At 38.9% G+C, this 26,340-nt stretch overlaps 3 protein-coding genes across 3 annotated transcripts in view; all 3 read right to left on the bottom strand.

Annotated features, from left to right (window-relative positions):
• Nucleotides 1–6,630, bottom strand: part of ass1 (argininosuccinate synthase 1) — a 47,123-nt gene extending 40,493 nt beyond the window's left edge. Inside the window, exon 1 of the mRNA XM_034204837.1 lies at nt 6,412–6,630. The gene's annotated coding sequence lies outside the window, so the exon portion shown is untranslated. The remainder of the gene's footprint in view (nt 1–6,411) is intronic.
• A 7,024-nt stretch (nt 6,631–13,654) lies between these two features.
• On the bottom strand, nt 13,655–20,384 carry surf4 (surfeit 4). The gene is made up of 6 exons (XM_034204923.1): nt 20,094–20,384; nt 17,549–17,735; nt 16,656–16,732; nt 16,527–16,570; nt 15,606–15,792; nt 13,655–14,995 (listed from the first exon to the last, which is right to left on the bottom strand). The coding sequence occupies exons 1-6, from the start codon at nt 20,139–20,141 to the stop codon at nt 14,729–14,731; spliced, it is 810 nt and encodes a 269-aa protein (XP_034060814.1). The 5' UTR covers nt 20,142–20,384; the 3' UTR covers nt 13,655–14,728.
• A 2,369-nt stretch (nt 20,385–22,753) lies between these two features.
• Nucleotides 22,754–26,295, bottom strand: surf2 (surfeit 2). The gene is made up of 6 exons (XM_034204936.1): nt 26,123–26,295; nt 25,830–25,981; nt 25,554–25,657; nt 23,620–23,793; nt 23,279–23,421; nt 22,754–23,170 (listed from the first exon to the last, which is right to left on the bottom strand). The coding sequence occupies exons 1-6, from the start codon at nt 26,195–26,197 to the stop codon at nt 23,078–23,080; spliced, it is 741 nt and encodes a 246-aa protein (XP_034060827.1). The 5' UTR covers nt 26,198–26,295; the 3' UTR covers nt 22,754–23,077.
• Between the last annotated feature and the right edge of the window lie 45 nt (nt 26,296–26,340).

Genomic DNA, 26,340 nt, shown 5'->3' with positions numbered 1-26,340 from the left:
CCCCCCAGTGGACCCCTCCCACAGTTCTTTTTTTCTCACATGTCTCAGGGCTTCTTAACATTTATGAAACTATTAATGTTTCATACCCTTTTAAAAGGTAAGAAACTCCGCTAACTGACAATAAGAACAATTGTTAGCTAAAAAAAACACAAGAGTAATACCAAGCCTTTGAATTAGCATTGAGCAAAAAAATGCTAACTAATGCTAACGCTTTTTTACACACAACACACGGTAGAAATACCCTTATTACTATCTTAACTGCACAAACAAGATATACGATTTAAAGCTGAGACTCCACAGATTCCACACATGTAATATCATCACTGTAAGACCTCGAATTCCTGGAGCTATCAGCCAGAAAAGAGAAAGTAAACAACATCCGGTTCCAAAAATATTACAATAATTACGTCTTACCTTTTTTGATTTGTGATCAAAAGTTGTGTTCAACGGAATAAAAACGCATCTCAAGGTTAATCCAATGTCTTTGTGTCACGTAGAATTTTTTACTGATAATCAATCATCATATTTATGGCAATATACTCGGTAAAAAGTATTGCCGTCCAGGCTTGCACTTTCAGATATGCTTCGTTTGCTTCTCTATTACGTCCGCTATGGTAATGTTTACGTATATTTTGGAACTGCCCATCGATTCTATTGGTTCTGATGGTTAAGAAAAAGGTGTAAATCACACGAATCGACCAATGGGTTCCAGAGATATGGTCCTGCGTAAAGTATAAAGAATGCCAGCCAGCTTAAGTACATTACGCAGCCGACTTCATTTATTGTTTACAACGTAACGAAGCAGGAAATGCAGCGGGACCCAGAGCGCACGGAGCACAGAGCGGACAGCAGATAACGGAATTGCAGTTTTATTACTTATAGATTATCAGAACATTTCAAAGGGGACACAGCCCCATTGGATATTAATCTATGGATTAACTACATCATCGTTTTTATCGTTTTAATGCCATTGAAGACCAGTTTAGACCAGACAACGAGGAAGGTAAGTCATTGTTAGCCTAGCGCATTAGCGCTAGCGCCATTTGTTTTGATGTACGTTTTTGTTGATAACGTCGCGAGTTTGTATATTTCAGTGTTGGGCTGTTCAGGTGGGCACCGTTCGATTCTGTGTCTCCTTGCGATCATAAACAATGTGTTGGATGTGCAGCTAGGATAAGTAATAAGGGAGCGAGGAGTGATTTTCGGTGCAGTAATAGGCTAGCATTTTTCGCTCGGGGCTAATTCAGAGGATAACAGAGTAGGCCTATGTTTTTTGTTTTTTTTGTTTGTTTTTTTCACAACAGTTGTATTTGGATGGAATGAATACCTATAGTGATAATTCAAAGTAATAAAATGATTTTTACAGTGAAAAAGTTCAAATGGAACCGATGGTTCCCAAATTACCCAGAGGTGAGTCCGCTTAGACTTTATTTTTCTAAATCTCTCTAAAAAGGTCATATTTGACTTGTTTTGCATCAATCTTGATACAGGGTACTTATTATATGTTATAGTTTGGATTCCTAAAGCTTTTAGTCTACTAACCCATCATGCAAGGGTGGTTTTCACTATAAGTAAAGTTTTTTTTTAGGTGGACATTAGAATTTACATGTTTTTACTATGTTCCATCTGAATTTACTTTAAAATAAAAAACATCTATATTGATTCTGACACTTCTACATCCAATTCACAGATGTAACCTTGCTTTGAGAAAAAATAATTATTAATTTACCCCTTTTAGAAGTGAAGATATATAATTTGTTGTGTTAGTGGCATTTTCGAGCCTGAAACCTGAAAAACAGGCTCAGGGCTGTGAAAGATGACTGAGTCACGCGGTTGTACTTCACGCAATCAATAGACTGGCCCTGCCTATATTATAATGCAGGATTGAGAGCTGAGACCTGTGAAGCAGGTTTCGCCTGAGCAGATCTGAGATTTAAAATCTCTCAAAAGCGATTTAGCCGTTTTAGCTACAATAACTACAGAACAATTATACAGAGTCGAATAAATGAAACAGAGAAGTCTAATTAAACAAGAATATAACTTACAGTGGTTGCTGCGTCAATAGGAAATGTCGTAACCCGGTCAGATGTACACTGAGTTCATCAGATTTTAAATGCGGTATTTAAATGCTTTTTTAACCAGTTAAGCCCGAAGGTCCCCCAGTGGACCCCTCCCAGTTTTTTTTTTCTCACATGTCTCAGGGCTTCTTAACATTTATGAAACTATTAATGTTTCATACCCTTTTAAAGGTAAGAAACTCCGCTAACTGACAATAAGAACAATTGTTAGCTAAAAAAAACACAAGAGTAATACCAAGCCTTTGAATTAGCATTGAGCAAAAAAAATGCTAACTAATGCTAACGCTTTTTTACACACAACACACGGTAGAAATACCCTTATTACTATCTTAACTGCACAAACAAGATATACGATTTAAAGCTGAGACTCCACAGATTCCACACATGTAATATCATCACTGTAAGACCTCGAATTCCTGGAGCTATCAGCCAGAAAAGAGAAAGTAAACAACATCCGGTTCCAAAAATATTACAATAATTACGTCTTACCTTTTTTGATTTGTGATCAAAAGTTGTGTTCAACAGAATAAAAACGCATCTCAAGGTTAATCCAATGTCTTTGTGTCACGTAGAATTTTTTACTGATAATCAATCATCATATTTATGGCAATATACTCGGTAAAAAGTATTGCCGTCCAGGCTTGCACTTTCAGATATGCTTCGTTTGCTTCTCTATTACGTCCGCTATGGTAATGTTTACGTAGATTTGGGAACTGCCCATCGATTCTATTAGTTCTGATGGTTAAGAAAAAGGTGTAAATCACACGAATCGACCAATGGGTTCCAGAGATATGGTCCTGCGTAAAGTATAAAGAATGCCAGCCAGCTTAAGTACATTACGCAGCCGACTTCATTTATTGTTTACAACGTAACGAAGCAGGAAATGCAGCAGGACCCAGAGCGCACGGAGCACAGAGCGGACAGCAGATAACGGAATTGCAGTTTTATTGCTTATAGATTATCAGAACATTTCAAAGGGGACACAGCCCCATTGGATATTAATCTATGGATTAACTACATCATAGTTTTTATCGTTTTAATGCCATTGAAGACCAGTTTAGACCAGACAACGAGGAAGGTAAGTCATTGTTAGCCTAGCGCATTAGCGCTAGCGCCATTTGTTTTGATGTACGTTTTTGTTGATAACGTCGCGAGTTTGTATATTTCAGTGTTGGGCTGTTCAGGTGGGCACCGTTCGATTCTGTGTCTCCTTGCGATCATAAACAATGTGTTGGATGTGCAGCTAGGATAAGTAATAAGGGAGCGAGGAGTGATTTTCGGTGCAGTAATAGGCTAGCATTTTTCGCTCGGGGCTAATTCAGAGGATAACAGAGTAGGCCTATGTTTTATTTTTTTTATTTTTTTCACAACAGTTGTATTTGGATGGAATGAATACCTATAGTGATAATTCAAAGTAATAAAATGATTTTTACAGTGAAAAAGTTCAAATGGAACCGATGGTTCCCAAATTACCCAGAGGTGAGTCCGCTAAGACTTTATTTTTTCTAAATCTCTCTAAAAAGGTCATATTTCACTTGTTTTGCATCAATCTTGATACAGGGTACTTATTATATGTTATAGTTTGGATTCCTAAAGCTTTTAGTCTACTAACCCATCATGCAAGGGTGGTTTTCACTATAAGTAAAGTTTTTTTTAGGTGGACATTAGAATTTACATGTTTTTACTATGTTCCATCTGAATTTACTTTAAAATAAAAAAACATCTATATTGATTCTGACACTTCTACATCCAACTCACAGATGTAACCTTGCTTTAAGAAAAAATAATTATTAATTTACCCCTTTTAGAAGTGAAGATATATCATTTGTTGTGTTAGTGGCATTTTCGAGCCTGAAACCTGAAAAACAGGCTCAGGGCTGTGAAAGATGACTGAGTCACGCGGTTGTACTTCACGCAATCAATAGACTGGCCCTGCCTATATTATAATGCAGGATTGAGAGCTGAGACCTGTGAAGCAGGTTTCGCCTGAGCAGATCTGAGATTTAAAATCTCTCAAAAGCGATTTAGCCGTTTTAGCTACAATAACTACAGAACAATTATACAGAGTCGAATAAATGAAACAGATAAGTCTAATTAAACAAGAATATAACTTACAGTGGTTGCTGCGTCAATAGGAAATGTCGTAACCCGGTCAGATGTACACTGAGTTCATCAGATTTTAAATGCGGTATTTAAATGCTTTTTTAAGTGAAAGATGACTGAGTCACGCGGTTGTACTTCACGCAATCAATAGACTGGCCCTGCCTATATTATAATGCAGGATTGAGAGCTGAGACCTGTGAAGCAGGTTTCGCCTGAGCAGATCTGAGATTTAAAATCTCTCAAAAGCGATTTAGCCGTTTTAGCTACAATAACTACAGAACAATTATACAGAGTCGAATAAATGAAACAGAGAAGTCTAATTAAACAAGAATATAACTTACAGTGGTTGCTGCGTCAATAGGAAATGTCGCTATTTAACAGGTTTTAGATGTTTTTAGAAGGAATATATTTCAGCAGATTTGTATCACCCAGATTCCACCTTTTCTGTAGAATGACTCAGTCCTATTCAGCCACTTGTTAACAACCATCGTTTTTCAGACACGTAAACTCTTCAAAAAATCACCAGCGGGGTCACTGCTGATGTATTTAATGTCATAGAACAAAACGTGATCTGTCTCTTCAATTTGTGTCAAACACAGACGTTATTTGGAGCTATTTTCCAAAATCCTATGGAGAAATTGCATTGCTTTTTATCGAAGGAACCGGACGTGGTAAAAATGCTAACTTACTACCGGGTTTTAGGACGCGTCACTGCGGTTCTCTAGCGAACAACATAGCATACGCTACAAACTGCGCAGCAAGAATGTAAACGTTCCACTCATGTCACCAGGGTCGGCGTCATGGGGGGTCATTCGCGGGCCATGCCCCCCCAAATGAGTCACTGTGCCCCCCCAACGCAGGGTGGGCAAGCCTTGCCACTTTGCAGTTTTTTTTTTTTTAATCATATCAGTGAAAACGTTTCCACTAAAGGTTTTTTGTGCGAAATACATCATAAATAAAGAATACAAATATAAAACACAGCCTGAGGTGTGCTCACTGCTGCTCTCTGATTGGTGTGTTGCTTGACCAATGACCCCCGACCTTTGTTTTGTTATCATTACGTGGCTGTGTGTTTAGATGAAAGCCCAGTGGCGATCTGTTCATCTGTTACACTGATTATACAGTAAAGCCATCGAAAATAATATGATATACAGTAGAGTACAAGTAGCCTACTTCTGGGTCTCTGTGTTTCATTCAAGCTCGGCTCTGTGTGTGTGTGGCACGAGCGCATTTTGTGAGTGCGGGAGTGGTAACGTGGAATGTTGTTGTTAGCATCTGGTTAGCTAGCTATGCTAACGGATATAAAGAGCTGTTTCTACACCAAGGTGGAGGAGAGTCCTCTCCTGTCAGACTGGGAGGATCGTATAACCTCAGCTCAGTGAGGTAAGGACTCTCTCAGTGTTTAGATAGTTAACTTGAGTGTAAATTATCTCAGTGGGTCTCAAACGGTTTGGTCACCATTTATGTAAACAAGTATTTGCGAGGAATACCTTTATATGATCATTATAGTTATTAAAGAATAAGAGACTAAATGAAAAACGGGTATGAAATAGGCTACTATAGGACAGTAACACAAGAATACAGTTTAAAAGGGGAGTGATTAGTAAAATATCCATAAAGAAAAAGTTAATCTGTTTACAGTTCTGTTTCATATGGATGCTGAGAGATAGGCTATAGATCTCTTCATTTTGCTCTCAAAGTGCACCAGATTGATGCTTTTAACTTCAATATTTTAAAAATAATCTTCCCGGGGGAGCTTGCCCCACGGACCCTCCTAGAGGAGGTTAGGTCCCCCCCCACCTAAAACATGTTCACATGGATAGGATACTAAATACATTTGCACACTTTTCATATGGTGGCCTATGTCCATATGTTTCTGTTTTGGTGGTCGTGCCACAACCGTGCATGTATGCACAAGTCATAGTACGCTATCCAATAGCACTACACCCTGCAATGTGTGTGAAATACACTTTACAGCATTTTTTTTAATTGAAGTTGCGTTGGTGCTTGTGTGTTGGTTGTTGACGGCAGTATGTGCCCCCCCATGATAAATGATTGCCCCCCCATTCGATTTGTTCTGGAGCCGACCCTGCATGTCACAACCAACACGACCCGCCGTTGCCACTAGATACTGCCCAGTAAAGTCAAGGCGGTCGCTGCTCTGGATGACAAATTACATTTATTATATTCATTCTTAGTTCAAATATGAAAAAAGGTTGGTTTTACTTACAATAGAGTGGGTTTCGTGAGTAAAACAAACGTTGTCCGGAGACGTATTGGTCGTCAGTGTCCGGTGAGGACTGGAGGAGAGCAGTGAGTTTGATTCAGCGGCTGCTCCGGTCTGACTGGGAGAGAGTAGAGACAGCAAGCCCATTTCGTGAGTGCAATATGGTCTAGCTGCGGCCGCGGCCAGTACACGGCGGTACACGATGGTACACGACACGCCCACCTGACACTACGGTGGCTGAGAGGCATGGCAGATTGACGACAACTACGCCGCCTACGGTGGAGACCGTACATGGCATGTTATTGTAGCATTTTAAGCAACTAATTTAATAACCTATCCGTTTTAAGCAACTATTAGGCGTTTTAAGCAACTATTAGGCAAATAAATTAATAACCTATCCGTTTTAAGCAACTATTAGGCGTTTTAAGCAACTATTAGGCAAATAAATTAATAACCTATCCGTTTTAAGCAACTATTACAGTGATTCCCACAGCATGTTAATACTTTGGGGGGCCCCCAAAGTATAATGGCTCCCCCCAAAGTATAATTTGTGTGTTTTTTTTTACTCAGTGAGCACTCATTTGCATTGGTGGCAATGAGTGCTCAGTGAGTAAAAAAAACTTTAAAAAACATAAATTATACTTTGGGGGGAGACCATTATACTTTTTTTGACAAGCCGCGACGGATCCACTGCTCAAACAGTCTGTGCAACCATTAAGTTTGTTGCTCATTTCATTCACCAGTTTGTATATAGTTCAAATAAAGTTATCCGGTGATTGACGATCAGATACCAGTGTGGAGTTTTCTGTCTTAAATTTGATATAGATCATGGTCTTTGTTGGTTTGTGAGGATGTTCATACACACTTGGTAAGATGTGTGTGTGAAAGAAGACCACAAAAAACAGCAGTGACTGCTCTCAGCTGTTTAACACTTAAAGACCTAGACACCATCACCAGTTGTAGGTTGTCTGAAGTGCAGTGTTACTATGAAAATTCACTAGAATGCAGGAATTGAGAAAACAAATCTCAACATTTTTCATGTTGAGATTTTCCGCCCCGAGTCGTTCCCCCAAAGTATATTTAATTTCTGCGGGAATCACTGTATTAGGCGTTTTAAGCAACTAAATTAATAACCTATCCGTTTTAAGCAACTATTAGGCAAATCAATTAATAACCTATCCGTTTGAGAACCCCTTGGAACCCCTTATCCCATTTTGATGGTTGACATCTCATTTGAACAGTGAAAGCCAGAATATTGTAAAAATGCTTACCAATGATGTATTAATAATAGGATATATATAGCGCCTTTCATAAGACCCAAGGTCCCTTTAAAAAGAAGAACAGGAGTAGAAACAAACATAACAAAAGGCAGTCAGACAAAACAACAAATAGATTTGGGGCCAAAGGCCTTGGCAGACAGATGGGACTTGAGGGCCCTTTTGAAGGCATCAAGCGTGGGGATGTTGCAGATCTCCGCAGGGAGAGCGTTCCAGAGAGTGGGGGCTGCCATACTGAAGGCTCTGTCCCAGAAGGATCGCAGGTTGGTGCGGGGGGCCAGAGTCTGAAGACCGCAGGTTCCGGGGTAGAGCATGTGGGAATTGTATTGATTGAGCCAGTGTTTCATCGTGTACTTTCAACTGCAGTATATGGTCAGGCAAGTTCAGCATTCACTGTGATGTATATAAAATATGACACTGATACCGTTTTCCTCAATGAACATTTATTGAACAGAACATCAAATGGAAAATCAGAGCTGGTCAACTTAAAAAAATATTGAATAAATAATAAACTCCTCGGAATCTTCCACAAGTCCTTCAGCCTTTGGTGCGCTTCCTCACTCATGTTCTTGGCGAGGTGATGAGAACAAAGTTCCATCTCACTGATAAGACAAGATGGTATAAAGAATAGGGGTGCACCGAATGGGAAATTCTTGGCCGAAACCGATACCGAAAATAGGAAACAGTTGGCCGAAAACCGAATGCCGAAAGGCCGAAAATGATTAATAGAAATATATATATATATAATGTATACATTTTTTACCAATGTTGTTCTGATTATGGAAATAGACATGATTATGGCAAAACTTAACTTAAATAATAATCACTATTATGGGTCCATAAAACATGTATTCAGCACTTTTGAATGCATACAGTACATTTATATATGTCATGTATTATTGCTAAAAAACATTATATCGCAGTCTTAGTGTCGCCAACTCGTTTCTAATATGCAAAGACAACAAATGCGTCTATGATGTATTTTCGATCAGACGAGATCTCTCTCCCCCGTCTGTGTGCGAGGGGGCGGGGCAGTTTACACACATGCAGCTGCTACATGCAGCGGAGCACACTGCGGAGATGGCGGAGAGAACGCGCTCCGAGGTGTGGTTAAACTTTACCCGTCTCGATGTGGAGAATACTTGTTACCATAAGTGCAATAAGAGTTTAGCATGTAAGCACGAGCAATTTGTCTAAACATTTAGCAAAAGTGCACCGCATGCAGACGGAGGAATGTACCGGGTTCGACCGTCTTTCTAGCAGCTCTGTAGCCCCATCCACGAGTAACGTTTCCACGTCAGGTGTTATGTATGCTAGCAGCAACACACGGAGTTAACTCCATGATACAAACATGGGTTAATGATTAGAGGAAACTGAGTTATTTATTTAGTTAAAATTTCAGCTATTCTGTTTACAGTCTGTCATCAGATTATTTAATACGATTTGTTAAAGGCTCAGGGCAATCTCGATGACAAAGGTCAATGTTCCCCCCCCCTGTGAGCCAGCCGCGAGCATGGTCGCCGCGTCTTTATTACGTCATCACAATGTTAGGTTACCAACGTAAGCCTGTTCTGACATTCGGTGATATTTTTTCGGTGCTAAAACCCTTTCGGCCGAAAGGGCCTTTTTAACCATTTTCGGCCGATAATTTTCGGTGGCCGAATATTCGGTGCATCCCTAATAAAGAAGTCATATGTAATATTATAAAATCACATGCATCAGGGGTTGTACACTTTAATGTGTCCATTCACTAACCGACTCTTTAGGAAGGAAGCTGTAAGGCCTCTTGTTATAGGAGTGGTCCTCATCAGTGTCCAGGGGCATCTGTAGACAGTTAACCATTATTTTGACAGTGCTTTACATGCACGGTTTAACTCCTCCAAAAATAATCCAGGCTCGATTCAGAATGACACAGTACCACACAAAACAAATGTTGCATGTACCATAAGTTCTATGTAGTATGTGTTTTAGGAGTAGTAACCCATTCTGAAACAGGCACACAGGGTCATAGATACGTTGAGCGATACACTGACCATGGTGCTGCTTGCATGTGTCCTTTTACGACTGATCCTGAATGTACGTGGGACATTGTCGCTAAGGGTCGCCCTGCCTTCCTCACTATAGTGAGCAAACTTCTTTCCATACCTGCAATTAAGACACATTTTCTTCACCAGAAGGTTGAATTTTAGAGCCAGGTGTTCCCCCCAAATCTTCTTGATAATACAATTACAAATTCAAATGTTTTTGTAGCACTGCAGCATACCCTTCCAGTCCAAAGTTTTCCACCAGGATAACACACCACCACCTTCTCAGGAGAGACATGTCATGCTAAAGAAAGAGCATACATTTTCATTAAGTTTGTTATAGAATTTTAATGTGACTTCTTTCCTTAATACTTACAATGCTGAAGTCAAAGCTGGCCTCCATGACAAAATACCAGGCATACTGTAATGAGAATTTTATTAGCACATGCAAGACATAATGTACACGTGACGGCTGGGTGTGACCCGGTCCTTTCACAAAATGGACACTGGAAGGTGTCCGAGTCCAATTTGTTGAGCTCTGGGCGTGCTCCATCACGGAGTGTTGTGTTGTTTGTCTATAGGTGAATAAAATAGAATACAATTTAAGTGACTTTAATATTGGAAATAGTTAACTCCTTAAACAAGCAGCAATGGACTGGCCTGTATAATCCTATGGGACAAAGCTGGTCATACTTCCTCACTTTCAGAAGGTAACCCTTTAATGCACAAAACAACCTCTAGATTTCACTGTGGTTCGAACAGAAAGCCCTTCAGCTAGTTTAAATGTCAGGCCTACAACATAAACCCCATCTAAAAACAGAGGCTCTGTCCTAATTACCTGATTGCATCCACCTGGGTTACTTGGCTCTACCCAATAACTACCATTTAACTTTAAACCACACTTAAAATAATAATTATACATATTTACATGTCTACAGTATAGGAGCTAATACATGTTTTAAATAAAAAACATTCAAATGTGAAAGACACCTTCAATTAATATTTAAAACTTACATAAAATCAGATTCTTGTAAAAATTAGAGTACATGCATGTTCAGTTAGCATATATGCTAAGTTAACTGAACGTCGAGCATGTCAAGCTAAGATAGATATATATATATATATATATAGCAAAATAAACACAATTACACTGCGCTAAACAGCCACATCGACAAACAAACGAGAACCTAAATAGTATGTAATTATATCTAAAACCACAATACGTTAAGTACCTGTACTCGGTGCGCCATGTTGTTTGTTGTCTGTAAACCTCACGTGTTGGGCGTGCTCTCTTCTGACCATATTTGGAAGTACAACTTTTCGCGGCCGCAGCTAGACCCTTCTCAGCCACCGTAGTGTCGTGTCAGGTGGGCGTGTCGTGTACCATCGTGTACCATCGTGTACTGGCCGCGGCCGCAGCTAGACCCTTCTCAGTGAGTGAGGGAGAGAGGGAGAGAGCACCGGTACCGGCGCTGTTGTTATTAGAATCTGGTGCTAGCTGCGGATATAAGAAGAAGATGTTTCTACAATGATGTGGAGGGAGAGTCCTCTCCAGTCAGACTGAGAGGCTGATAACTACAGCTCAGTGAGGTAAAGGACTCTGAGTGTTTAGATAGTTCACTTTAGTCTAAGTTCAAACGGTTTGGTCACAATTTATGTAAACACATATTTCCAAGGCACTCCTTTATAATTATTGGGATAAACAGGTTTGAAATCATTCCAATGTATACTATAGGTTAGTAACCACAAATATCCTTTAAAACTGGACTTTCAACCCAAACCCAGCTGTTGACTTGTGGATGCAAGCAGCTAATCGCAGACTCAACCAGAGAAAGAAGTAGGCCTACATCATCAGCTACCATGTCTGACAGAGAGGAAGACAGTGAGGAGAACAGTCAGGAGGGAGTGATGACAGCTTGTAGGATTACTGGTCGTGCTAATGTTGTCTTGTGTTCGCCTCTGCATGTGTGTTCTGTGTTCACCTCTGTGTGTGTGATCAGTGTTCACCTCTGCATGTGTGTTCTGTGCCGTGTGTCTGACAAATAAAGACCGGTTTATTTATTTCATTTTAAGGATGAGCACCAAGCAACATCTCCAGGTGCTCCTTTGAGAACCAGGGCAAAAAAGTTATGTGCACCCCTGGGCATATGGCTGTCTAACAGAAGTTAGTCACTTACTTACTTTAATAATATCATTGTGTGATTGTTATTTGCTAATCTACTTTCACTTCTTTGCTAAACTTGAGAAAATTCTGTTTTAATTAATCTTTTCTTTTAGGGAAGTGCTATACTTAATCACTGGTGGAAGACTATATTCAAGCAGTAGCTCAGCGATGGGGATTTTTTTATTTCTTGATATGGAGTTACTTTACTAATAGAGATATCTTGAAAATCTGGCAACCCCCATTTCATAAATTGACAGCTACTTGTGATAAGGCTCACGCTGTGGCATCTCATGAACTTGACAATATAACAAACAAGAGTGGATTATTTCATCAAATGTAGGCCTTAATTCAACATTATCATCTTTCCTTCAATAAAATATATACTCTTTACAAAAAACAAGTGATAAGAAAAATGCAGATGCTTTACTTAAGTAAAATAACCGATATATTCATGTGAAAATCCAATTTATAAAATGTCCTACATTCAAAATGATAACTGATATATTGTTAGCCTGCTATGTTAAGATTGAGGTTGAGCTTGATTTAACTTATTTATACATAGTAGTAAACAAGCTCAAGCTATAAACCAAATAGTGGTTAAGTATTTTGAGGCCCCAGCCCCCTTCAAAGGTTCACAGAGTACATGTGAGCTGATCTGTTGGGAGATGATTAAGGGAGGACAGAAGAAAAAACTAGTTTCAAATAGTACACTTGGAAGGGAAATGTCTATGGAGCTGCTTAGAAACTGGGAAGCAAACTAACTCTGCTTAATCCTCTATTAAACTATCATTTCAAAATGTAACTAAGATTTGAAACTAGCAATTCAAAACATACTCTTAAAAGTGGAATGTTTATGGAGGTAATAAATAAATTGAGACCAAGTTCAGTTGCAGATAGCCTTTTACACACTCAAAATCTGTTCAGTAACCAGTGAGTCGCCCCCTTCTGGATATTACAGAGAATGCAAGTTATATTAAATCTGGAAAACATGTTTTTTTACTTTTCATTAATTTCTTTCTGTTATACCTGAAATGCACTTGAAAGGATGTACTATACTGCATGTTTGTAAAACCATACAACAACATATGCATGGCTCCTATGTAGATGATTTATATTAATATAATTATCCGATGGTGCGACAATGTCCTTCAGCCTCTTTATGGAACATAATCTAAGAACAAAATAAGAGCTAAAACCTTGAGACAGTATATATAGTATGATATAGGCTTAGTTTGTCGGGGGACATCTTACTTCTTCCTTCTCTCTGTCTATACCTGTGTGCTCTCATGTTCCGATTAACCCAGCTTCCCCAAATGTCTTTCTTTTTGGTGTCTGTATACGCCGGGATCCGGAGTCATGGATGATCCTGCGCTCCTCTGCCCTGGATCTTGAGTGGTGGCTGTGGTCCTGGATCATAGGTCCAGGATGGATATCCTCGTGGATTCATCTTCCTATTATACACACATGCATTTCCAAACATTTGGACTACCTATGTTGCAAATGTATTATCTTTTCAATTTACACACGGCATCTATTGCACGTCTGTCCGTCCTGGGAGAGGGATCCCTCCTCTGTTGCTCTCCCTGAGGTTTCTCCCATGTTCCCCTTTAAACTGTGGGTTTTCTTCGGAAGTTTTTCCTTGTACGATGTGAGGGTCTAAGGACAGAGGGTGTCGTATTGTCATACTGATATTCTGTACAAACTGTGAAGTCCACTGAGACAAATGTAACATTTGTGATATTGGGCTATATAAATAAACATTGATTGATTGAGACAGTGACTTTATATTTTTGAATTTTAATGTTGCCATGAACTTCCAAAATCAAAAAAAACAAATGATCGAAAATACAATATAAACTTCTGAAAATCAATACACTGAACTTTTTTTTTATTTTAACTTTTTCTTACACAGGGCAAAAAACACAGAGCAAAGACAAAGTCCGGATGGCTAGTGACTCTGTTAGTCCTCTTTGCTTTTCTAGATCGCAGAATATGTTTTTTTCACAAACATTGAGCCTCCCCCCCCTTATTATACTTTCAAATACAGTTCACTAGTCAGGCATTTGCAAGACGTACAGTACAAAGTGCCCAATAACAAGTCCTGGAGCTAACAATTGCATTGAAATTTCAATCAAGCATGTCAAGAAATCCACCACTTTGTATACAACGTCCCCCCAGACTCGACTTCCCATGAACAAGAGTCAGTTGAGACTGAAGGTGTACCAGATGTATTGAAAGGGTGTGAAAAAAAGATGGGAAGCGAGACCTGGAGATTCAATGCAATTTGCTGTCAAATCAGTGCACAAGTTCGTTATGGTGAAAAATCTCACAACACTCCAAGATCCAACGGCAGAAAAAGATCAACATCCTCGGGTGGAAACCCAAAATGCTGCACTTGATCCAATAACATGGTTTTATTCAGAAAATATGAACATTAATCTATTATAACTCATGGCCTAACACCCGTAAAATACAATAAATTGTTTTCATTCCTTCTGCACACAGAACAAATAAATCTCTTCTTCCAGTCATCATCCACTAGTTGTTAACCTTGCACTTTGAAATACATGGTCCTTTTGTATTCTTGTTGTCATGGGGGGGAAAAGGACATACAAGTATGGTTTAGAAAAAAAATCTAAAAAACAAATATATTAGTCTGGAGGAAAATAGAAAAAATGTCCATAGATGGGCGAGGTGGTGTCTGTGGATTTGGCCAAATAAAAAATAAGCTAGAAAAAAAAAAGACCTGTTGTACCCTGGTTGGTGGGAGCTGGAGGAGAGGGAGGGTCTTTGTGTCCCAGTTGGTGGGGGAAGTTAGTGGTGCTGTGCAATCCTCTCGTCTTAACCCCCTTTGCCTACCACTCCTTCTTTTTCTCATCCATGGACACTCCGCCAGGTCCAAGTGCCACCACCAGCAGCAGACCGCCGATGACCGAGGTGGTCTGGAAGAAGTCGTACTTGAGGAAGTCGTGCATGGGCTTGTAGGCGGGGACGGTCCAGAAGGCGTTGAAGTAGATGTTGATGGCCAGAAGCCAAATGACAAGGGTCAGAGCCGCCAGCTTGGTTTTGAAGCCGATGGCAACCAGGATGATGAGGGCGGTTCCAACCATGTTCTGCAGGATCTGCGGAAGAATGTTTAAGTAGCTGCGTGAAGATCTGCACGTTACAGAGTGCGGTTATCATGTAAAATAGACATATCAGTATGCAAATTAATTTGCAATGACTCACTGAACTAAAATGAATAGAACCTCAAAAGCTTAACTGTTGTGGAAGCTTTGGAAAGTGAATGTGAGTCATCCTAGTACATTTGATTTGTTTTATACTTATTCTACCTCCGTCTTCCCTCTGTCAACAGAATTGTCATTTTTACTATGTTTTTTTTATACAGATTCAAACAAACAAGATGTATTGTTTTAATTATTTAGCACTTACGGTGTAAGACAAAATATGTTACCATTGGGAAGAACCAGGCTAGCCGCTTCCGCTGCTTCCAGCTTATTATAAATAACTTATATTCACATAGCACACAGACATGGGAGTAGCTGCATCATTCTCCTGTTACTCTTGGCAAGAAAGTAAATAAGCATATTTCCTAAACTCATAAATGTTTTTAATTGAACTCTTAATCTAATTACGTTTATGTCTTTATCGATGTTTTTGGTGGCGTTGCATTGGTCTGAAGATGTTATATCCATCCATGTTAAAACTGTTTATGTTGTTGTCAATACTCACAGAGAAGAAGTTGGAGTCAAAGTGCAGCAGAGTCATGAACATGAGCACTAGCAGTACTCGACCGCCCAGCTGCATGTACTGCTTTGGAGAGCTCTCTCCCATGGAGGGCACTCCAGCGAACATGCTCTTTCCTTCCGAACGAGACTCAGCCAGCAGCAGCAGCAGACCCCCTCCGAGGGCGAGGTTTCTGGGAGAGGAGAGAGGAGGGTTACTTTAGGACAGTGCATAAAACATCTGAAAAACACACAACATTGTACACTTAAGGAACTCATTAATGGCACTCAGAGGTTGATCAGTGTGGCTGCAACATGTTCTTCTTAATATTATGAATCTGTTATTTTTTCCAAATAAACACTTACTGATTTGGTCACGCCAATCAGAGCCCATATTGATATTTTAACTTACTTTAAAAGTAACCAGTGCTAAACAATTGGCTTCTCTTTGATAGCATAACTTCTCCTTCCAGCACTTACATTTACCCTGACTGCATACTAACGACCAACATCACATGAATTAAAACATACAGAAAGCAGAAACAGCCAAACTCGACTGTAGAACTGTATTTATGGGATTTCTCTGATGGCTGTAGACTGTTCTGTCCTGTTGATGTTTAAATAAATCACAGGTCTTGCTCACAGTAATGAATGGGTTCTGTTTGATAACTGAGTCGCTTTCTCATTTAGTACCATAGCAAGTGAAAATGTCCAATGCTGCACTAAAAGCATTACATAGTGGCAAATGAATTAGGTTAGTTCTGAACTGTGAACAGGAGCAGTACAATTTAAAATTCAAAATGTGTATGTATATTAGAATCAAACAAATGAAACAGGCTTTTTATGTCTAGGAGTCATAAAACAGGTCAAACCAGATGTAAATATTCCAATAAATACAAATAGAGTTTGTTTTACGACTGACACTTACCTCATCAGAAATTTAAGATCCCATAAAATGCTGTATGCAACAGTCTGGTAGGGGTACAAAAATAAATAAGGATTAGTTACAAAGATACATTACTTGTGTACAATAGAAATGTAATATGATTGTTCTCACCTGTAGCGCTATGATGCCAAACAGTCCAAAGCAGGCATACTGTACAAAATTTCTACTGAGGATGAGGACACAGCCACCTATTAACAAACACACACACACAAAGTTATGGTAATTATGTCTGCAACACACTGCGTTGGCTTTCAACTTTCTTCTTTATAACGACAAATTGAAATGCAACAGTAATAGTTATAATTTCTCTGTTAGATCATAGACATCACATTTGACTGAAAGAACAGCATTTTTGGCAGAGAAGTACAATGGTTTCTAGATTCGGCGTATTAAAAGTGAAGTCACACTGGAGGTGCTGCTTTATTTAACTATTTAAAATAATTTAAAAAAATGTATTTGGGAGGCAGTTTTCAATGTGTTTAATGAGTTCAGGGAGGCATTTTCACACTGCAATTCTGAAGTGATCCGTGGACAGGTAAGCTGCCTTTTAGGCTCATTCAAGTCTTGTCATTTATCTGTGACCTCACTAATCTGCTTGATGGTTTACGACCCAGAAGTGAAGTTCACTGTGTTTGTATCTATTGCACAACTTATGTGGAAACAATTGGGGCTGAAAAGCACTTTTGTCAATTGTTCCTACTTTATACATATTTGCCCTGAATCACAAACCTATTTAAATGTTTGAGAATGCCACAAATTGTTTTTCATATTGAAACTGATGTCTTACATTTTTGGTAAAGCTCTTAGCTTCCACTACTTCAAGCACACTCTTGTATTGCTAGCATTACAAAAGCAACATCTTTTGGTTAGCCATTTGAATCACTTGTTAGTGTTGTGTAATACTCCACCCAGTAACCCGACCAAAAGATGCCACTTCTTACTTTCAAAATCTAATTTCATGTCCTGACAGTAACCTCACAGAGCACTGCCTCCCTTTCACTTACCCAGCTGTCCTACGAGGTTAAGCAGCACAAAGCACGTGGCCAGGAAGTAGCCACAGCTCCAGGTAGCCTCTATGTAGTCTCTCTGCTCGTGCCACTGGAACCACATGCGGATGCCATCTTCCAGGAAGGTGCTGATGAGACAGAGACGTGCCAGGTGCGGCAGGTACTGTTTTGTTACCCGCAGAAACTGGGCAAAAGAGGGAGATAAGAGGAGAAGTTATTGACAAGAAACAGGATGGCTTATAGTGCAAAGAGGAAGATTCAAAGGAGAGCAGAACTCAGACGTAACATTACTGGGTGCCCAAGCTGTAACACAGAAAGCTGAATGTCACTCAACTGTATTGAACAGTCACCTAAAGACTCCTTTAAAAAAAGCCAACAATATTCCCAAGAGTTTAAAATCATTAAAAGAAAATAAGTCATCAGGCCTGCTAGTAATTATTATTTACATGGGCAATTATGTGAATGGGAATCAACCCACAATTGCAAGGCGAAGTGAATGTCGCAACAGTCACTTAACACTGAATTGCTGCCTTGGATAGGCTTAGCTGGCAAAAATAAACTCCAGAGAAACCCTAGTGCCACATAGCACTGACCCTTGTAAAAAAGGAGAGCGAACACCATAACCTGAAGATATGGCAGATGGTGTGCTACCTGTGGAGAACGTTTTTACTTTGATTTAGTAACCCGGGGAACTGCAATGTGTAACATAAGTACACAAAGTGGATCAGTGTTGGTCTTTTTACCTTTTAATCCACTTTAAGAGTAGCCCGGTTTGACATAGCTGCTACTTAGACGCCAATATTGATTCTTTATCATTTCATTACAACAACAACTTTTTATTATAAAATGTTTAAAACTAAAAGAAGAGGTTAAGAGGTCAATCTGTACATGATGTTCTACCCATTCAGAATACCCATCTTTAATATTCAAGCAAAAAACAAAACCTACAAAGGTATACTAACTGCTTATGAACATTTTGCACCGATTTCAAAAGGCAGAATGTTCCCAGTGTTTAAGTTCTTTTGTCGTCAACAAAATAACAAATCCTCAAAATACCCTAAATAGCTTGATGTTAAATTATTTTGAGTTGAAGTATGATGAATGTTTAAAAAAAACAATAAAATACCCTACGATCTTTTCTCAAACATAATTCATGAACTGATCCTTAGATAGTACAGTGACATAGTAGAGGTATAGTGAACTGCCCACAGCTCCTCCTACTGAGCAGTCCACATCAGCACTGTCAGACCCCGGCAGCCTATCAGTGTCCACCAACTCCCGCTATGACGACTGCTATTTGGTACATGAATGGATGAAGTGGGAGCCAATCCGAGGTCCCCGCAACAGCCTAGAAATAGACCATTTTGTAAAGTAACGTGTAAGAAACATGTTAGCTTGGGTCAAAATGGGCTTGCAGAGTTTGTTAAGCAAATGAAGCGAAAAAGTGCAGGTTCCCTTTTTCTGAATGTTTTACAATACACACTCGTGATAGGAGTGTATAACTTAATCAGTTGTGATTAGATTAGGGATGAGCTGCAGTGTGTGGCATATCGATTGAGTTCAGTCAACACAGCTGCCATAACAGACACAAAACGTACTCTAGTACTTGATGATTAAACTGACAGTACTACTAAAATGAGATTTAAAAAAAGGTTGCTTATCCAGCAACAAAACAAGGACATAAATCCAACACTACTGCACACAACTCTTTTCAGCCAGACTGCAGTAACTTTTTAAAAGGACAGAAGGTACAGGAAACAAAATCAGAGCTCTGGGACTTTTTCCTAATTCTTCACAGGACCATGAGTGACACAGGCAAACCTGACATCTGATATTGATAACTCAGCTCAACTCTAATAGATCAGAGCATTGCCTGAAGTCATATCAGTACAACAAAAACAGACAGACACAACTATACAAGGCAGCTGTTGCATGTTTTAAAAAAGTGAAGGTAATGTTTATATTCAGTTATTTGGTGAGTTGTGTGGAGTCAAGGCCACATGCAGAAACTAAGATTAGGAAAACCAAATGCTTCTGAGATATGTTGCAACTCTAAGCCACCAGCAATGTCAAACACTAACGGGTTTAAAACCAAATATGTCTAATAAGTATTAGCCAATAACTTGGAGGCTAAGCCGAGTAATTTCCCAACTGCTGTCTGGCACTGCCTGGCTTAGATATGACTAATAAACCAGAAGGAGACGACAAGATAACTATCTGGCACATATATGTAGCAAATTCCTCATTGATATTGATTAAACTAGGTTGTTCGCTCCCAAACATATGTCAGTTTCATTCTGTCTGTGTGAAATAATAATGCTAGCCCATGGACCCATCTGGAGACACATGACAACACCTCAACCAGTTGTCATGCAAAAACATTAGCGTAAATAAGCATGCTAACGGTAAAAACACTTATTGAAAAGGCTTCACAGCGTTCCAGGAAACAGCTAGGAAGAGCTGACGCTACTTCATGCAGAGAGAAACTAGTTAGCCGTTACATGCTAACAGCGGCTAACTGTCGTGCTAAAACTGAAGTTACCTGGTCTGCCACGTCTTCGGCTGTGTTCATGAGTTCTTCCTGCCCCATGTTTCGTTAATATAACGATTATTTTAATAAGTAAAGATCAGCGCAACACAATTTTGATGTGTTCGGTATTTTTTGCAGGCAGCGTTTGAACTGCTCCTCCCACCGGTTAACGTTATTTACTTGAAGATTTCCCGATTGCCTGAACGCAGAGAAAGGCCGCCTCCGCCCCACAATGCCCCGCGATTTGACGAGTGAGAGCCCCCCTAGATGGTACTGCAACCGCTGTATGCCACGTATACTGATCCGTACAGGGGCTTGAACCAGCTTCAGTGTTGTTTACAGGTTTTTACTGATTAAATGAGCACAGGATTATTATCTTCACCTCACCTCAATTCATTGTTACCATAATCTGTAGAATATGTCTTTGTTCAGCCTTGCAAACGCTGCACACTCTCATGTAAAGTAGTTCATATGGAAGGTTTCACTTTTTGGACAGATGTTCATTCCTCTTTGCTAAAAATGTTTATTATGGTCTATTAATCCTTTTATAAAAGTAAAGCTGGCACATTTAGTAAGTGACTTTTGGCAATTGAAGTCTATTATGTTGACTTATCTTGTACTTTAATACAAGTTAGATGTTGAATGAGTATTTATACACTGATGTATTTTTCTACAATAAACTTTACTCTTTTATTGGAAATGTCTATTTAAAGATATCATTATTTGACTTACTATTTTGACTTACGTTATTGACTTATGATTCTTCATTTGTTGTTATGCTCTAACATTTCTATTGGTATCTTAGACTCTAAGTCTAAGATACCAATAGAAATGTCTTAATGAGCAAACCTGTTGTAACTAAAGCTGCATTTGAAAATCATAATGTCAAAGTACTTTCTTGAAACAAAATACAATTATTGAATATGTAAACTAATGAATACAAAAACACCAGGCTTTTTCACTAGTAAAGTAAAAGCTGCACACACAAGTCACATAATGTAATGAATTTGAGTCATGATGTTTATTAATTTCTGCCTTCAACTAACTATTAATGCTGCTTCTTATTTGCTAAAAATGCCTGGCTGCAGCTTTGTGGAGGGAAATCTGAAGGAGGCACTGTGCTCTTCAGATTCAGATTCAAATTTATTGTCATTACGTATACAGTACTAACGACGAAATGTAAGTTTAGGCATCTGACCAGAAGTGCAAAAAAGCAGTGCAGGAGTCTACATAATGAGAATAATTATACATGGAATTATTATACATAGAATAATTATAAATAGCTATAAACAGATGAATATATACAGTGTAAACGGAATTGACAGTAAAATATATAAACAGGTGGGTGGTGGGTATGGGCTTGAGTCTGTCAGCGGGCAGAGTTCAGCAGGGTAACAGCCCTTTAACTGTCGAGACCAAAGCCTTGGGGAAAGTCTTAAAACATATGTACACTCCCTGATAGCAAATGATGACGAGGCTCAGAAGAACAATTTGGTGGTCACACAAGATATTTTACAATGCCTGTTCATTCCTCTTTGCTAAAAATGTTTATTATGGTCTATTAATCCTTTTATAAAAGTAAAGCTGGCACATTTAGTAAGTGATGACATGTAATTGAGTACCAGTTTTCAGGAGCAGTGAACAATATAATTTAACTAAGAGTTACATAATAGTATTTTTCAAAAATGCTCCAGTCTGCATAATAAGTACTTTTACTTTGGGCAATTGAAGTCTATTTTAAATATTTGTACTTATCTCGTACTTTAATACAAGTTAGATTTTGAATGAGTATGTATACACTGTTCTTGCTACTTTTAGTAAAACATGCCTCTCATTTTTCTATAATAAACTTTACTCTTTTATTGGAAATGTCTATTTATAGATAGAATTATTTGACTTACTGCTTTTATGATTCTTCATTTGCTTTTATGCTCTAACATTTCTATTGGTATCTTAGACTTAGACTTTAAGTCTAAGATAGCAATAGAAATGTCTTGAGAAAACCTGTTGTAACAAAAGCTGAATTTGAAAATCATAATTTCAAAAACACAATACAATTATTGAATGTGTAAATGAATGAATACAAAAACAACAGGCTTTTTCACTGAAGTAAAAGCTGCACACACAAGTCAAATAATGTAATGAATTTGAGTCATAATGTTTATTAATTTCTGCCTTCAACTAACTATTAATGCTGCTTCTTATTTGCTAAAAATGCCTGGCTGCAGCTTTGTGGAGGGAAATCTGAAGGAGGCACTGTGGCTCTTTAACTGTCGATACCAAAGCCTTGGGAAAGTCATATATACACTCCCTGATAGCAAATGATGACGAGGCTCAGAAGAACAATTTGGTGGTTACACAAGATATTTTACAATTCTTAATTACATGTTAACTAGATGAATTAATGCAGTGCCTGGGCGGAGTAATTCCACATAGTCTTCAACTTAATGTTTTTGTAGAGAAAATGTGTACATCATGGGGGAAACATTAAAAGAAACTGGAAGAGCTGTTATCTACAGCTTAACATCATACTGAAAGCTGATGTAGCTGTCAAATCGCAAATGACTTGCTAATAGCTTTTTCATACTGTACCTGCTAAAGTCACTTTTTATAAAGATCTATATTTATGTTCATCTTCTTCAGGCAATGAAATAAAGAGAACATAGACAATGTTAGTAAATCCAAATCGTTGTATTTTATACTAGAACACTTGGTTGCAAACCAGACAATACAACTTATCCAGTCAAAATGATGTGTTTACTGCCACTATCACATCTTCCTCCTTACATAAAGCAGCCTCTTTAGAACTGTGCAACATCACACCTCTGACAACAGACACATTTTCACATGCAGAAAATATGAAAGATCGAAAGGATGTTCACATAGGACAAGGTCAGGCTGGCTCTGAAAGGAATACTCCTCCAAACTGGTCGTGCTGTGTAAATCCCTGACAGATTACCAGTTATAAAAATACTATATGTATATGGTTTCTCTTTTTACTGTCCATTGGGCACTTTAACTGGTTTCTTACGCCCCGATTTCCAGCGGTTATTTCTGAATTTCTTCTGAAGACCACCCCCGCCCTGTTCCTAAAAAAATGAATGAAACAATAATTAAAATAACATTTCATCAGCGACAGCTATTAACATGAATTGAATTACACAAAAAAACAAAATGTATTGTAGATTTCTACATACCTTTTTGCGTTTCTGCTGTTGCACCTGCGTGTCCACCTCCACCTCCATCTCTTCATCTTCATCTGTCTTGAAGTCATCTTCCTCCTTAGCTGCTTCACCCTCTACAACTTCTTCTGGCTCGTCTTTTAAACTGAACATAGTAGCTGTGGGAACATATAACAGGGTTACAGCAAACTAAAACTCCTATCCTAAAAGCCACCATTCAGACGGACAAGTGATTTAATTCAAGAGGTTTTGCCTCGAGTTAAATTCTGCAGACCACCGGGACGCACAGTTAGACATAATAACCATAATAAAAAGTGGACAAAGATGTCTACAGTGTGTGCACTTGGGATACTGACGGGGGTAGAGGTCACTCATGCTGTCTTCTGAGTCACTGTGATCCTCGTCACTTGATGAAGTTCCCGCATGTGTTGAGGTCTTCCCCCGACTGGCCTCCTCTTCAGGGTCTCTGGGCTTTTTCCGTTGTTGTCTTGCTGGAACATAATCAATCCCTAGCTCCACACACTCCTCATCTAGAGCAGGAATGAGACAGTCATGTTAGTAAGTTTAAAGTGTAAATAATAAAATATTTCTGAGGTTGAATAGCTTGACTCAATATTGATCATACTGAGAGAACAATTTAATGTTTTTTGTCTATTCATAACTTAAAAGATGTGAACGCCCAGATTCAATTATGTGTAACTGCTAGGCAAACATATAGCTCTAAATAGAATGGCGTGATAAACGTTTAGTAATATTATCAATGAGTTTCGAAGAACCAAGGTACAATGGCAACACTGATAAGAACTGAAATAATACTACAGTGTACATATAAAATAGATGGTGAAGTCCAATCTTTATGTGAATATTGTCACAAAATAACTGCCTGAGCAGATTTAGAAAGATTCTCTTGATCATAACAGTGATACCATAGAAATACATTTTTTAAGTAATCCGATCATCATGATAGCTTCCATTTCCTTCCCGGATTAGAATATCACACGAAAAGTCTGTGTCACGAAGGTTGTATAACACAGTGGTTCTCAAATGGGGGTACGCGGAACCCTAGGGGTACGTTGGAGTACTGCAGGGGGTACGTGAGATTTATTTTATGTTAATGAAAAAAACAACATAAGTAATGCATGTAAACAAACTACTGATAGTAACTACTTTATTCAAAGGTTTACAGTAATTCTGGATAATAAAATGGGAAAAATAAACAGGGTGCTCTCTTTTCCTCTCCCTCTCCTGACAGCCCCTCAGTCTCGTGCAGCTCGCTGAACCTGTAATAAGTGACCCGACAGTAAAGAATACGTGTATGTATAACTAGTTTAGCTAGTTCCAGAGTAGATGAAATAGCTAAGTGTGTTAGGTCTAACTCTTAGTGTATTTAATTTTGCTCCACTCAACGGTCCGTCACAGCGGGGGAGCTGTGATCATGCAGAGCTGCGTGTTCTCCGTCAGCAGCAGTTGATCTGATCTCTGATCTCTCTCTCGCGTCCGGTTATACTTCACTCGCGTTTATGTCCAAATCTATCAGATCTAGCTAATTATATGACTGCCTGCTTATCAAAGGACACCTAAACAATAAGCGTTGCTTGGCAACGGCCTGCGGCCGCAGAGTATAGCGCAGCATTAGGCATATGTTTATATGAGGGGTCAAAATCCCATGCTCATAAAATGCTCATATATTTGTTTCTCTACATTCCCCATGCCCCAAAATAAATAAATAAACAATTTTTGGGAAAAGTAAGGAAGTTTGAGCAGTGTGGGTTTTATATGAACAGTTACACATATTTCAAAACGTGAAGTATAATAACTGCAGTTGCCTCCCTGTCAGAATGACAAAGATCCTCAGTGAAGCACAAGCCCATGTTTCTCACTAAATTGTAAGTACAATTTATTAAAAAGATCAGATCAATGCACTAATGTCGCCTTAGTGTTATTGCATGATGTTAAAATTGGTTTGCCATGAATTTAGTGATGGATTGTAAACATTTGAAATGTAGCATTTAAGTGTTTCTCAGTTACAAGGTTGTTGTTTTAATAAATCAGACACTGATGGTGCAGCGCTGTACTGTACCTCTTTATATAGGCATTTGTTCCTTAACAAATAGTTTTTGCGCTGATCAGGGGGTACTTGGCTGAATTTTTTTTTTTCAAAGGGGGTACATTATTGAAAAAAGTTTGAGAATCACTGTTAACATACTCTACTGTTCAAAAGCAGTCTATACCTAAGATCACAACCTGTAAAGAACAAGGTGACATGCCTGCAGATAAGTAATGGACTGACATTTTTCGAGGGCTTTCTTGAAGCGTTTCCCGTTGACATGTCTTAGGACATGATGAGGCTGTCGGTTAAGGTGTCTGAGGGTCAGCCTGCAGAAGAGCTGTTTTCTGGGAAACAGACAGGAGACATCACATTAAAGATATATCACACAAATGCAGATAGCTACACGACATGTTTTGAGTGATGATACATTATGGCATTCCTAGTGCAATTTCTGCAAGTAAGATTAGAAATGTGATTGTCTTTATAAATAATATGGTAAGCATTATTCTTCCTTACGGTTGTTTTGAGCTTTGTACAACATGTGGTTCATACTGTCTGTAGTTGAACTCGGCAGTCGTACTCAGTTTCTCATATTTCTTCCCTTTAGTAAACGCCTGGAGCTCCGTCAGGTTGCATGGAAACTCATGGCCATTCAGAGTGCATTTGATCTGAAAACAACAAATTAGGTGACCATGCAATCATCACAACACTTCACCCTGCATGGGTCCATGTGATCATTTAGCATTACGGCTAGCATCACATTGTACGACAGTGTGTTTCGTGAGATCTGATGGAATTAGCTCGCCAACCTTTTTGCCATCTGTAAACTGGAGGAAAGGGTGGTTAAGAAGAAAGGCTTTGACGTCCGCAGGTAATTCCTCCATAGCGTAAATAACTAATCAAAACAGATATATCGGTGTGTATAGAATAGTCCAACCCCTTACAGGAAATAGTGACTACACGTGGGCAAAGGGTCATGCTCTGTTGCATGATTTGTTGGCGCCATCTACTGACCAAAGTTAGGTAG

The sequence above is a fragment of the Gymnodraco acuticeps genome, unplaced genomic scaffold, assembly GCF_902827175.1.
Source record: "Gymnodraco acuticeps unplaced genomic scaffold, fGymAcu1.1, whole genome shotgun sequence".
Taxonomy (NCBI): domain Eukaryota; kingdom Metazoa; phylum Chordata; class Actinopteri; order Perciformes; family Bathydraconidae; genus Gymnodraco; species Gymnodraco acuticeps.
This window is presented reverse-complemented; position numbering and strand designations above follow the sequence as displayed.

Coding starts and splice junctions, on each gene's coding strand:
- surf4 (XM_034204923.1), bottom strand. CDS start 20,141: ATGGGGCAGGAAGAACTCATGAACACAGCCGAAGACGTGGCAGACCAG. Junction 15,793..16,526: donor GATCTTAAATTTCTGATGAG/GTAAGTGTCAGT, acceptor CTCCTCTCCCAG/AAACCTCGCCCTCGGAGGGG. Junction 14,996..15,605: donor TTGACTCCAACTTCTTCTCT/GTGAGTATTGAC, acceptor ATTCTTCCGCAG/ATCCTGCAGAACATGGTTGG.
- surf2 (XM_034204936.1), bottom strand. CDS start 26,197: ATGGAGGAATTACCTGCGGACGTCAAAGCCTTTCTTCTTAACCACCCT. Junction 25,658..25,829: donor GTACAAAGCTCAAAACAACC/GTAAGGAAGAAT, acceptor TCTGTTTCCCAG/AAAACAGCTCTTCTGCAGGC. Junction 23,171..23,278: donor AACAGCAGAAACGCAAAAAG/GTATGTAGAAAT, acceptor TCATTTTTTTAG/GAACAGGGCGGGGGTGGTCT.